This window comes from Varanus komodoensis, unplaced genomic scaffold (assembly GCF_004798865.1).
Source record: "Varanus komodoensis strain SLA01 unplaced genomic scaffold, ASM479886v1 scaffold25, whole genome shotgun sequence".
Lineage (NCBI taxonomy): Eukaryota > Metazoa > Chordata > Lepidosauria > Squamata > Varanidae > Varanus > Varanus komodoensis.
In genome coordinates, this window is record NW_025335661.1 from 9,401,174 (window position 1) to 9,414,603 (window position 13,430).

The 13,430-nt window shown below is 39.7% G+C and overlaps 1 protein-coding gene across 2 annotated transcripts; it reads left to right on the plus strand.

The window, feature by feature from the left end:
• The first annotated feature begins 5,492 nt into the window (after positions 1-5,492).
• On the plus strand, positions 5,493-11,031 carry RNF7 (ring finger protein 7). Of its 2 annotated transcripts, none has more exons than XM_044433007.1 (3): positions 5,493-5,674; positions 7,840-7,887; positions 9,439-11,031. In XM_044433007.1, the coding sequence occupies exons 1-3, from the start codon at positions 5,497-5,499 to the stop codon at positions 9,555-9,557; spliced, it is 345 nt and encodes a 114-aa protein (XP_044288942.1). In that variant the 5' UTR covers positions 5,493-5,496; the 3' UTR covers positions 9,558-11,031. The 2 variants fall into 2 exon arrangements, with proteins under 2 accessions (XP_044288942.1, XP_044288943.1); XM_044433008.1 differs by having other exon boundaries at positions 5,493-5,667; positions 9,439-9,495.
• The last annotated feature ends 2,399 nt before the right edge of the window (positions 11,032-13,430 follow it).

The following is a 13,430-nucleotide window of genomic DNA, read 5'->3' on the forward strand; positions in this document are numbered from 1 at the left end:
AACTAATACCTCAGTTTTCAGGTTTCATTGTAGTGTTAGCACTTTGCGATAAACAAGTGGGTTTTGGATTACAGTTTGGGCACTCAGTCTCTAAAAGGTTCGCCATCACTGCCCTAGATTGTTTTGGCTTAGACTAGGTGCAGTTTGCAGCTACTCACCTACCCACAACTAACTCTTGCAACAACTATTCAGTCTGGTCATTATGTAAAAGCATAAGAGAACTGGTTTCTGAATATGCTTATTTTCTTTTTTTGTGTCAGGTGTCTTAGATTAGCTAGCCATTATTTTAAACTGTAAGTAACTGTAAGTTTAACCCCTAACGCTAATCCTTGAATTAAAATGGTACATAAATATAATTGTAAAATTAACCCTCATGGAACACTAACAAAAACTAGCACAAGCTGCATTGTGGCGTCATCTGAGAAAGTGTCTCAGACATTAAAATACTGAATCTGAAAAACCTCTGTTTTAGCTGTAATTGTTCCCCAAGGGGTTACAAACTACATAAAAATGTCTTTCAGCTATCAGCAAGTATGGTAATTTAAGATCTAACCCTTCCTGAATTTATACAAAATGAGAAAAGCTGTACAGCAACCCTAGGTCTGTTGACTTTATCTCTGCATAACAATAGCTTGGCCTAGTATTAAAAAAAACCATAGCAGACCCTTCTCTTAATGGATTTTAATTCTTTTTGCTGAAGGTTTTAGCTAAACACATTAGCTTTAGTAGGACCAAGATGATTTGAATTGATTTGCTTTGCACCTTCTTTAGGGGCCTGTTGTTCAGAGTATAAAAGTATCTCACACAGAAATTCATAGGGAGTTTCTGTGATACTTTTGTGCTTCTGACAAGTTTTATAAAGAAACAAAACCATAAAAGGCAGAAAACTAAATTCCAGAGATGCTTTAACGAAGGCTCTTTGTAACAGTGCCCTAGAATGATTCTGTAGAACCACTTGTTTACATAATGTACATAATGTGAGCTCAAGAAATCCAGTTGCTCCAAAATGCAGGATGAAGCTTAGTGTGAGTTTAAGAAATGTTTGTGCCTTGATCCAGCAGAAGGATCCAAGTCTGTGTGTGAAAAAGTATTGTACAGTTTTATCCAGACTGAAAAGTTTTATGCAGGAGCTGGCAATGCCCAGAAATGATGGGAGAATGGTCTGGATTTGGGTAGTCATTTGCATACGCTTTGAAAAGGTTTAGTTATCATTTACACCAATCTGCCTGGCTGAGTGGCCAGCTTTTCAGTCCAGAAAAACCCTTGTACAACTTCCATTGGTGTATGAATTTCCTCCTCCTGGACTGATGTGTTAGCCTTCAATATCCAACTATTTTCTTTTATTCTAGCTACTATGAATAGCTTCTTATTGGAATCTGCTAAGATTATGTTGTTGTTGCTTTACAGAAAACCAAGTGATTGCAAAATAAACATTTGCTTTCTGAAGACGTTTGATTCAGTTACCAGCAGTTATGTGATAATTAAATTTTGTAAATACTACAAAGAATATACTCAATTCTTATTGTGGAAGTTTAAAGTTGTTAAAGAGATATATTTATAACATTTGTAAATCATTTATTTATTGGTTGAATGCTATGCCACTGCCTAACAACAATAAACACACTGCACTACAACTTAAGACTTATATCTCCTTTATTCTATATCTTTTATAAATTTATATTTTGTGCACTGCAGTATTTACATATTTGCAAGAGTTGTAATATTCATTTGTTATTCAAATAACAGATATACTCCCTTAGATGAGGAAAGAGTAAAGGACAATGCTAATTCATTCTAACTTGTCTTGAAAACACAGGGCACTATTAATATTAAAATATTTTCATGAAGAACATATTTATAAGCTTTACAACATTCACAGCTTTTATTCTTCTCATTGGTTTACATGAAAATAATCTAGTAGCAACATAAACATTATATTTTCTCCTAAGGGAGAATTAAGAATGTTGGAAATCCACAAAAATGCATACAGGAAGACCCTGGACCAGACTTCTGCCTCATGCAGCTTTTGCACTATGACTGATCAGAGATTAATGAACAGTGGAGTGATATGCAATCCAAGTGCCAGATGATGACTGCAATGTAAAAGAAAGGAAAAACAACATAATGACCAAATAGTTCTGCTATTCTCTAGTCATTAAATGTACAGGGCCACTTAAACTATTGTGCTACAGTAGATCAGAACAGTAATTATTTCTTTGCAGAAATTTCACACTGTCAAGCATGTTGCTAACTTTAATTTGCTCTGCCTAGAACTAGTGAGGTAAGAACAGGCTATTGAATTAATGTACTATGTAGATAACAATTCTAGTTGTCAGTGCAACAAGGAGTGGAGAAATTAAATGTTAGGATTTAAATATGTCAGACATATACTGGATCAAGAATAAAGACAGAAACTGTAGATAAACAATTCAGGAATCAATTCTGTGTTCATGTTTAGACAGAGAAAGTCCTGCAACTTCTAATAAGCTCCAGGGTTGTCTTAACCTGGCACTGAAAGAATGATGGAGCTAGGCAGGCTTTAATGGGAAGATCATTCCACAGTTGGTGAGCCACCACTGAGAAGGACTTCTTCCTCGTTGCTGCCTTCTAAGCCTCCTTCAGAGATGGCACTCAGATTGTTGATCAAGTCCAAGCAGGTCATGGTTCATGGAGGCACTCCTTCAAGTATTGCAGTCTCGAGCTGTGTAAGGTTTTATCGTTTGAAACCAGAAGCTTAAATCAGGCTTCGAAGCATATAAATAACGAGCAGCATAAGCAGCCAATGTGTACTTCTGTACCTGATTCTCTTCACACAATCACCCTGCAGCTTTTGTTTCTTCAGAGAGAGAAAAATACAAACTAACTTATCTCAATGGGTCTAGTCTAGCTGGGATCAACATTGGAGAAAATGTAAATAAAATCCAGCTTGTTTCTTCCTATTCATCTTTGCAGCTATGCTTCAAGTGGAGTGGCTGCTGCTTGTTTTGTTTTATTTGTTTATTATTATTATTATTATTATAACATTTCTATGCCGCCCCTTGCCGAAACCTCGGGGCGGCTTACAACATGATAAAATACATTGAAATACAATAGTACATAATAAATTACCATTAAATACAAAAATACAAAAAATACACTGATTTACAAATATAAAATTAAAATTATCAGTATAAAATAAGTAAATAAAAATATAGGAGGAGAAAGAGAAGGAAGAAGTTGCCCTGGCCAGATCATATGTTTTAACAAATAAAATGATGTTTAAATAAGGTCTTTATGTGGCGCTGAAAAACCAGTAACGACGGTGCCAGGCGGACCTCTTTGGGGAGTGAATTCCATAGGTTGGGCGCCACCGCAGAGAAAGCCCTCCTCCGAGTACTTACTCTCCTAATTTCTTTCATGAAGGGTTCCCGGAGAAGGGACTCTCCCGCAGATCTCAAAGGGCGGTCAGGCATATATGGACGTAAGCGCTCGTTCAGGTAGCCAGGACCCAAGCCGTTTAGGGCTTTATAGGTCATAATCAACACCTTGAATTGGGCCCGGGCTTTTTTCCGTAAATGCTTGAAATATTTAGCCAAATAACGAATGTATGTTTTTTATTATACTTTAACAATGGTGAAGAGAGTAACAGTAGTTGGCTTTGTGACTGACATAAGGGCCAGCTATACAGCCCACAGCCCTGGGTTCTACACTGAGTGGAAAGCCCCCTGGAGAAAAATTCTTCCTGCATCAGTAGTTCACCCTGTACACAAGGATGAAGAAAACAAGGGTAGGTGGTACATGCTAAACATGGTTGTTCTTGACCTCATATGTACTTGACAGCAGTAACTTTAGAATACTTGAACAGGCCTTTGCGGTGCTTGCAAACGGAGGGCTCCCACCTTTAACTGTTAAAAGTCAGTGTGTAAGTATCCCATCCTTTCCTCCATAATGGACCTTATGTAGTAAGAAAACAGATGGAGGGGGCTGTGGAAAAACAAGTGAGAGCCACAAATTGAAAGTGTCCATTTGATACCCTCCTTAAAATTTTGTGTATGAGGGAGGGCAATTGTACAATAAAAACCTTGCTTGGAAGCATTTTTAGGGGATGATCCTATGGTGATACCCATGACTCCCTCAGCTCAGATGCTTAAAAGTATCCAGTACATAGTGAGAGGAGCAGCTTGCTGCTTCCTCCTGCTCTGCTTTTTCACTACACCACCTTTTTCAACCATTTCAGAGGAGGAGGGAAGGAGGCAAAAGCAGCTTCAATGTACCTCATATACTGGCTGGCAGTCTCCTTCTCTTAAAACACTCCCTTTAAGCCCTTTCCAAGACAGCTTTTCAAACCTTAGGGCACAGCCAGCACAGTTCTTTCTGTACCAGCTCTGGAAGAAAGGAGGAGTGGAGGATACTGCTACTGTCTTTGACCTCAGAGCTGGGAATCCAAACTTATGACTGCCCCCTCCCCCGGACAAGATGTAGGGCCCCAGAATCGTTTTCTCACAATCCCAGAACAAAACATAATCCACTTCTAGCCAGGCTTCCTGTTTTGCACCCTCTATTAACCTAAGTAGAAGTAGCTCCCTATTTGCTGTGAATAAAATGAGAACATCAAATACAACAGGATCATAATAAAAGAATTCCTCCTTTTCTATGCATCCTTTTTCATGTAAAACAGCATGGGATTGCATGTATGAGCAAACATGCATATACAAAAGGGTGGCAGAGTAACAACTCTAGATTAATTAACATGAGATATCCAAGTATGGCTCTTGAGCTACCTGTATCAAGGAAGGGCAGACTTCACATTTGCAGGATCTGCTTTGCTTTTTCCTTGGACCCTAAGCTTCACCTGCTAGAGTCAGATGCAAAGTGATGGATTATGGTGGTGCAAAACCCTTTTAGCTAGGGGACCCACTTCCATTATTTTGATGCTACATTCCAGTGGCAGGCTGGGCTAAAAGCAAAAAGAACGGGGACCAAATATAACATCATCTTTTAGCTTAAAGCCCTTTTACCAGTAAGCAAGCCTTTGGAGAGGCATTGAAACCTTTTAGAATGAGAGGAAAAACAGAACAAAATATGGGGAAACCCCGAAGGATCAGTGTTTGATGGTTCAGAGAAGGGGGTTGGCAATAGGGAGACCCCAAAACCAGAGGTTCTGCATGCGTGCCCTGCACAGATATGATCGAGTCGAACAATACATAAATAAAGCAGGCAGGGATTCTACCTTAGTCTAATTTATATCCTGAAAATACTACTGATTTAAACTATCAAAAGCTGGAAGCCCTCACTGCTAACGTCTACGGATTACACAGGCGTGTATCAGAAGACGTCCCCACTTCTCTCCCTTCAGAGCGCTATGCATTCTCCCGCGGGCCGCATTGAGGCGGGCCTCCACCGGCCGCTGGGTGGAGCCCACGTCCCGCTTTTCCGCCGCCGCCTGGGAAGAGCCGAGCCGGGCGGGGCGAGGAAGGCTGCTACCGCGGCGGCGCCTCCTCCTCCCGTCCCCCAGTCATGGCCGACGTGGAGGACGGAGACGAGCCGGGCGTCTCCGCTTCGCACGCGGGTTCCTCCGGCTCCAAGGCAGGCGGCGTCGATAAGATGTTCTCGCTCAAGAAGTGGAACGCCGTGGCCATGTGGAGCTGGGACGTCGAGTGCGACACCTGCGCCATCTGCCGGGTGCAGGTCATGGGTAAGTGGGGGGCGGCGGCGCCGCGCTGGGTCGGGAGCCAAGGCCGCGGCCCTGCCACCCCCACGGCCTCTCGCACCGAGCCTCCCTCCGGGGCGGGGTTGGGCTGGCCCGGGCCTCGTCTCCTCCCCTTCCCTTGGGAGGTTGCAGAAGTGCCCCTTCCATGCGTGTCTTCTCGCCCGGCGGTTCTCTGAGGCAGTGAGAGGCAGCGCAGCTTCCTCCGTGCAGGGAGAGAGGAGGCGGCGGGCTTTGTCCGCTTCCCAGCGGCTGTAAGGAGTACTTTGAATGCTGCCAGCAGCCGTATGCAGGCGAACTAGGCTGCACTGAGCCCTTCCCTAGGGACTCCTAGCAGCTTTCCTCCTTCATTGTTCCCCACTGCCAGCCTTTTCTGCACTGCAGGCGTACCTTTTAGTCATAGCATTCATTGTATGAGTAATTCCCCCCTCGCCTCGACACACAAGCACAGCCCGAAGAGACCTTTGCCTGTTGTTCGTATTAAAATATCCCTTGCATGTCCTGGCTGCCGGTGGGTGACTGTCACGTCCTTATGTAACTGTGAGAGATGTATAAAACTAGCTAATCAATTATTTTCTGTCCTTACACTGAAATATGGTTTAATTTGTGTGGCAGTTGAAAACTAATTTTAAAAAAGTTAACCTTTTTATTGTTTGTTGTTCTGTGGTTTATAGTGATCTGCATTGCTACATGTCGGGGGTGCTATTAGACAACAGCATTGCTGAATTTACTTAAGAAAATGTTATTTTGGAAATAGATCTCTTATACTATGCTTACTTTTGAATGGATTTGTCTATGAAATACAAGAATTGATCATTTTCTTATTTAGCAATTGGACATCTCAAATATACATTGGGCTTCTTCATGGGACAAAACAGGCCACCATGAGTTAGTTTAAGACTGTGAGGTGTGTGCAGCCACCATTTTGAACATGCAGGCCCTGTGAGCATGACTTATGTGAGTGATAACATGGTCTGTTTAATTCACACATAACCCACACTTGCCACTGCATGACAATTCCCAAACAAAAGTTACATATGCAATATGCCAGTCTCAGCTTGTTGTTTGTCACAGTGCATTTTTACTGTTTTTGTACTGGAAGATATTCTGTGGTTTCATACATGCACAGGAAAATATACTATGTGACTTAGTAGGTTTGAGCATCTCTTTATCTGTTGCATGGCTTTCTTTGTACTTGATATATCTAGTTACACCACAACTTACCCACCCACATGCTCATTCCATTTTGGAGCTATTTGTAAGCAATTTTGATACTTCAGCAAGAGAGGAAGTGGAGCTAGGAATTAAAGTTCAACTAACTGTATAATCAGAACATACAGGCAATTGGTCCTCTAATTGGTTAGAATAAGCATGTTGTAAGCATTTCTTTTCATCAACACATACACAACTATCCATTTTAAAAAATACACCCTTTTTCACTGTTTATAATGTGTATGCTCAATGTCAATGACATTTTCTCTTAGAAATCACCTTGTGTAAACTTTAGAGGCAGTTTAAGTCATGCAAAAACAGCTTGTTTCTTTATGCAGTCCCATTTTCCGTTACAGGACTGCATGGAGTGGCATGTAAAGAGATGCATGTAATTTACTTTGGCATTTCCTAATCAGAGCCCTTCTGCAGAACAATACATTCACAGGACTTACCTTAGGCTTATTTTACTTCTGGGCCACATTATATATTACTCTACATAGTTCTGTAAAGATGGGATCATAGTAAAAAGGCAATTTGTGATCTGAACTCTAAAGATTTTGTGTGGCATTATGCATTATTGCCTTATTTTCCTCAGTCATAAATCATATATACTATAGCATATACAGTAGGAATTACTGCCCCTTCTGTCTTGCATAAGAATCCTGCTGGATTAATCCAATATCCATAGTAGTTTCCTTCCTGCAAATTCTGCTCAGATACTTGTTTTTTCAAGTCATTATGAGTCAAGTTAAACCATGCCTTTGTTGTACAGCTGTTGCTGAAGGAATATTATGCTTCAAGAGAAATGACATCTAGATGGTTATGTGACATGGTATGTGTGCCCCATAAATGTGTTTTACTGATTGTAAATGCTTTGGAAAAGCAGTTGTTAGAGCTTCATCAAGACCATAGTATTCAGTCTTGCTCTTGTTTACATCTAGATGCCTGTCTTAGATGTCAAGCTGAAAACAAACAAGAAGATTGTGTTGGTATGTTGTGATTTCATTTTGTTATTCAACCAAAGGCTTTCTCTTAGTGGGGTGCTTTTTAACATTTGAACTAAATGCCTTTTATTTTTTCACATCAGTAAACCTTCACTAATGTAAAAACACATACCATTATATAAAATACTTGGAAATCTCCAGTTAATGCTTTATGTCTGGGTATATGTCTATGAAAAATTAGTTACATAAGCTGAACTATTTTATTTGGGAAGGTAATAGCTGCTGCATTCTCTGTTGTATCTTCAGGCACTGTTAAAAGATGATTTTTTTTCAAACAAGCAAAGAATCATTTTAGAAAGAAATAAAATAATTTGCTTTCCAACTTTACTGTTGACTTTTTGGGGGTATTAAGGGAGAGATTCAGATATTTGGGATGTTTGTGGGAACAGGACCATCCAGAAAGTAATCACATTTATGTTCCACTGAATCCATTGAAAAAATTAAGCAATACATAATCTCTCCCTTTCAACTTAATGTTACATAAAGACACAGTCCTATAAATTGTACCCTCTGTGCTTGTAAGTTCCTGAACTTGGTGGCTTGCAAGTATCCAGTGCAGAATGGGAGGAGCAGCAAAGGCAGTCTTTACAAACCCTCACCTCCTGATGTGCAATTCAATTAGATGTCTATTTTCAGTAATCTAGCTGAGATTTTTCTAAAGAGGACAGGAGGAGGCTGCAGAATCCTATCTCGGCAGCCCCAGCCTTCTCCCTGAACCACACACCTTTAACCCCTCTCTAAGGTCAATTTTCCAGCTTCACAAAAGCAGCCAGCATAGTTCTCTCTGTGCCAGTTGCAGAGGAGAAAGGGGATTAAAGCACTGTTCAAGGCTGGAGTTCCATCTCTGATCCTATGGCCCGCTAGTGTCCTATGACCCGCTACATGTGACTAGATGCCAGGGGATCACTCTAAGCTGCGAAACGTCTGCAATCATATGTTTTATTTGCTTGCTTATTGTAGATTAAAGATTAGGTTTATTTAGAATGTGCAAATACTGTACATATAGAAATTACTGAATTTGATAGTATGCACTTAAACTAGGGGATTAGCCTAAATTAGGAAAAAGGATAATAAATTTGAATTGGCTGTGAGAGGAAAAACATGTGAAAGTGCAGTGATTAGGTAAAAATGTTGATCAAGTTACAGTATCAATTCTGTATGTGCTATAAAGTCTTAGGACAGAATCCAAAGTGCTATTTGGCACATTCAAGAAGTTGTATACACTTAATGAGGCTTTTAACCTTTCTTTGTACAACTGATTTCACTTAACCATTCTAGTGCCATGTGGCAAGCTCTCCTAAATTAGAAAAGTGGTTTGCCAGGCAACATATAGCTCTGTTGTTCATATTTAAAGTTGGCGGCGGCTGCTGCTTTATGGAACCAAGTAGCATGTTACTTTGGATCATGGCTATATAATTGCACAAGAGTCTTGTAGCAGTACTGAAGATATGCAGAGTGGAATGTTAGCACTTATAATTCAACATCTGACATCCATTTTTAACTACAATTTCAAGTTTGGTTTTCTTTTTCTTTCAGTTGTCTGGGGAGAGTGTAATCATTCCTTCCACAATTGCTGCATGTCACTGTGGGTGAAACAGAACAACCGCTGCCCCCTCTGCCAACAGGACTGGGTGGTTCAGAGAATAGGCAAATAAAAGCACTGGCAGTTCTTCTATCAAACTTGTTTGGAATGCTATACAACTTACGACATATTTCCCCTATGAAAGAAGGGAGCAGTCACAATGTGGCAAAATTGGTTTTATTTATTTAAGCCTACAGAGATCTATGGAACTGGATTTAAAAATTTTGTGTTATATTTCTGGTCTTTTGAATCCATTTTCAGACTCGTTACATCAGGAATATAGATGCCCAGATATTTAAGAATGTATCTAAACATTTAGTGTACAAATTGTGTATTTGTTTAGGAATTCCTTAGTTCTTATGAAACCTTCATTATCTGTTGTTCAAGGCAAAGAAATCTCAGAATTTTTACTCAAAACTGAGGTTTTTAATACAAATAAACATTTACAGTGCATTCATTTTTCTTTCCTTTAGCTTTCATGCAGGAAAAAAACTTCTTCATTTTTGATAAGCATCTTTCCTATGGTGCTTCTAAGGTTAAATTAACTGACGTTTTAAAATGTGTACTTGCTTTAACTTACAGTATTAAACTTTTTATCCTGTAAAAATGCTCAGGTTGTTTGTTTCTATAAAATGGATGGATAGAAAGTAGCTCTGGATCTGCTCGTAGATCTCTGGTTGATTTGCAGTAGATCAAAGATTTCTAACTCCCAGTTATTTTACAATACTAAAATGATTTCACCCCACCCTAAATTACACTGCTGAAATATAGAAAGCTTAGAGTAACCAGGAGTATATTTTTGCTTGGAAGAATGATGAGCTCTGTTCAATTCTGGTACACAAAACAAATGCCTGATCTCAGGGTTCTTTAATTCTACGTGTATTAGTTTTGCACCTGGTTGAGGTTGGTAACTCTTTGAATTCTAGTAAAGAAACAAGGTTCCTGCAAGCCTGAGGCCTGTAAAACAATATTTAGTATACTTGAAAATTATCCATCAAAAAGTCTGTTAACTGGAAATGCAATTAAGAATACATCATAACTAGGCACTTTTACTGTGTGTGTTAGATTAAATTTAAGCTAAGGTCCTGATAGCGCTATAAGCTAAGAGAGAAGCATTTGCACATTTGCATGAAAATACGTATATGTGAATTTTTCCTTCTGACTGTGTCCCATTGTGTTGTATCAAATTCCTATGGGTCCTCTGATGTTAGAAGCATTTTTGGGTGTAGTAGGATGGGCTGTTATACAAAGGGAAGCAGAAAACACCCAGTGAATTTCAACACGCAACAGTGTGGATCATGACCATTTGATGATCATGTTAATTAATTCACCTTTCCACATACTTCACCACCTTACAAAAATGAACTGAAAGTTAAGGTGAAAACAACATGAGGATACCCTGTTTTTTCAGATAGGTAGCTCTCAAAAAAGATAAGGTCTGTTGAGCTCAGCCCACTGTTACAAAAATGATCCACTTAAATGTGTTTAGTATTGACTTAGATGGTACCTGTAGCATTTAAAATACATTATTAAAATTGCTAGAAGAACCATTTGATTCATTGAAATGTTGCTTTATTATCTATTTCAACCCTGAATGAAATATTTTACCGTGTAAACAAATTCAGTGATAAGGGGTAAATGTGGGTTTGCAGCCTAACAGGGAATAATAATCTATTTTAAGAATCTCCAGTGGAGCAAAGCTCAGGGAACCAAGGTTCCATTTAGATTCCAGGAAGCACTTCCTGACAGTTAGGACCCCGAGGGTGTGGAATGGGCTTCCATGAGAGGTTGTTGAGGCCACATCGGTGAGGGTGTTCAGAGATAGACTGGACATGCACATGGTGGGCTTGTGAGCGGAGCCGGGGGTCAGACTAGATGGCCCAGGAGGCCGCTTCTGACTTGCTCTGTTTTTATGTTTCTGTGAATCATAAAAGGCTTTTGGTAAGAAAAAAAAAACTGAATTACTTTCTAGCAAAAAAACCCCAACCCTAATAAGATCATGGTGTGTGACTTCAGATTGTTAGCCCAGTGTAGCCATCCTGGGCATCAATCTGTTTCCCACCCTTCCTGGCCCAGTCCTACCACTCAAATCCCAGGGGACACTGTGGGAGCACTGAGGGGAGTGGGGATGACAAATTCCAAACCCAGTGCCATGGCTGAGCAGCACCAGGACTTCAGCGGTGGAGAAGCACTACTTGGCAAGCTGCTTGCTAAGTGAAAGAGGTGCTTCTACATATAATCCCCACATACCGTGGTGACAGGAAGATGTACCTCATCCAGCTCATCCCCCACCCTTGCTTGGTCCTAAGAAGACCCAGCTGAATGCGCTACTCCACCTGCATTCCCTTGCCCTCTGTAGAACAGGCCTTCATAAGAGCTGCTTCCATCTACTGTGAACAACTGAGGGACAAATACTTTCTACTGTTAAGCACCTTACACAAATCACAAAGACACAGATCACATGCACAAATCTATGCAGAATGTCAGAACTTGCTGCTAGGTATCTCTGTGTCCACCACATATGGAATTCGAAGCCAATGCAACTTAGAAAGTTCCAATATATTTTGTCTACTAGCCCAGAAAAGTTAGGAACTTCATTTTTTCATTTTTAAATAATTTTAATAATATAAACAAAAACAATACAATTAATATAGTAACTATAATCATAATTGAACATTACTGATTAACATAATTAAACAATACATTAATATCAGTGCTGCTTCTACCAAGACCAGCAACTCTAGTTACTTAATGTAAGATCATTTATTCAGGTTGCCCCACTTCCTTTCTAGAACTGCATCGACTCTTGTGGTGGTTGGAACTTTCTTAATTTAGTGCCTGAGGGTTGTAGTTCAAAACATGTGAAAAGTACCAGGTTGCAGAAGGCCACTTGAAGTTTTGTTATAAGATATATAACACAAGTTGCTGCCTGTTGGAGGTGCTATATGCACAACTGTGTACCATCAGAATGTATGATTTGACATTACAAAGTGATATAATTTTGGAGCCAGGTTTCATGATTTGATACAATCTAGGAGTTCCCCTTTGGCCTTATATTTCAACACAGGATTTTAGGTTGTGTGCTAATTAAATGGGTCCTCAAAAAAGTGTTTTTGCATATGTATCTGTATCTCCACTCCAAGTGAACTTGCCTGGAATGAAAAAATTATTATTTCTCTATTCAGGAATAGCTACTCCAAATGGTTGACTTACTGTTAAAAAATGGAACAAAATGAAGCAAACCTGATATGAACAAATCTAATCATCTTCTGTGTAGTGTGTTGGAAGTGAGGCTTGGCTTTGCATGGGGAGATGCTGAAAGAAGTTTATCTTGCTCTTCTGCAAATCTAAAGAATTTCCTGATGTATATGGAACAGACAATCGAGTCAAATTTAGCCTTCCAACTTCATGATAAACCCCAGGCAGCTTTGAAACTTAGGCTTAATTCAGACATCATGGCAGACCATGATTAAGGAAGCTAAATTATGGCTTAATATTCCAGTTATACCATACGATCCTCTGTCAAATCCAAAACTGATCTGATACAGGCTTGTAAGCCATGGTTTGTGATACTGCTTTTCACAGCTTGACATCCCATAGCTTCTGATGTTGCTCCACCTAGAGCATGCTGAACTATAGAAACAGTGCTGGGTAGATTGAAGATGAATGCAGAGAAACAATGTATGTTGTACATCTTCAACTACAATATGGGTTATAAACTAATTAGTGCAGCTTTTCCCACTGGTGGTCTTCCAGATATTTTGAATGCTACTTTCATCCCAACCGTTGGCCAGACAAACTGAAGCTGATAGGAGTTGTACTTCAGAACAACTGAAGGGAAAGTTGGTTTAGCAAAAACCATGCTTTAGCTCATACCTGTATTGAGCCACTGACCTTCTTTGAAGAAGAAGTAATTTTCTAATTGTTTATCACAAAGTTATATCAA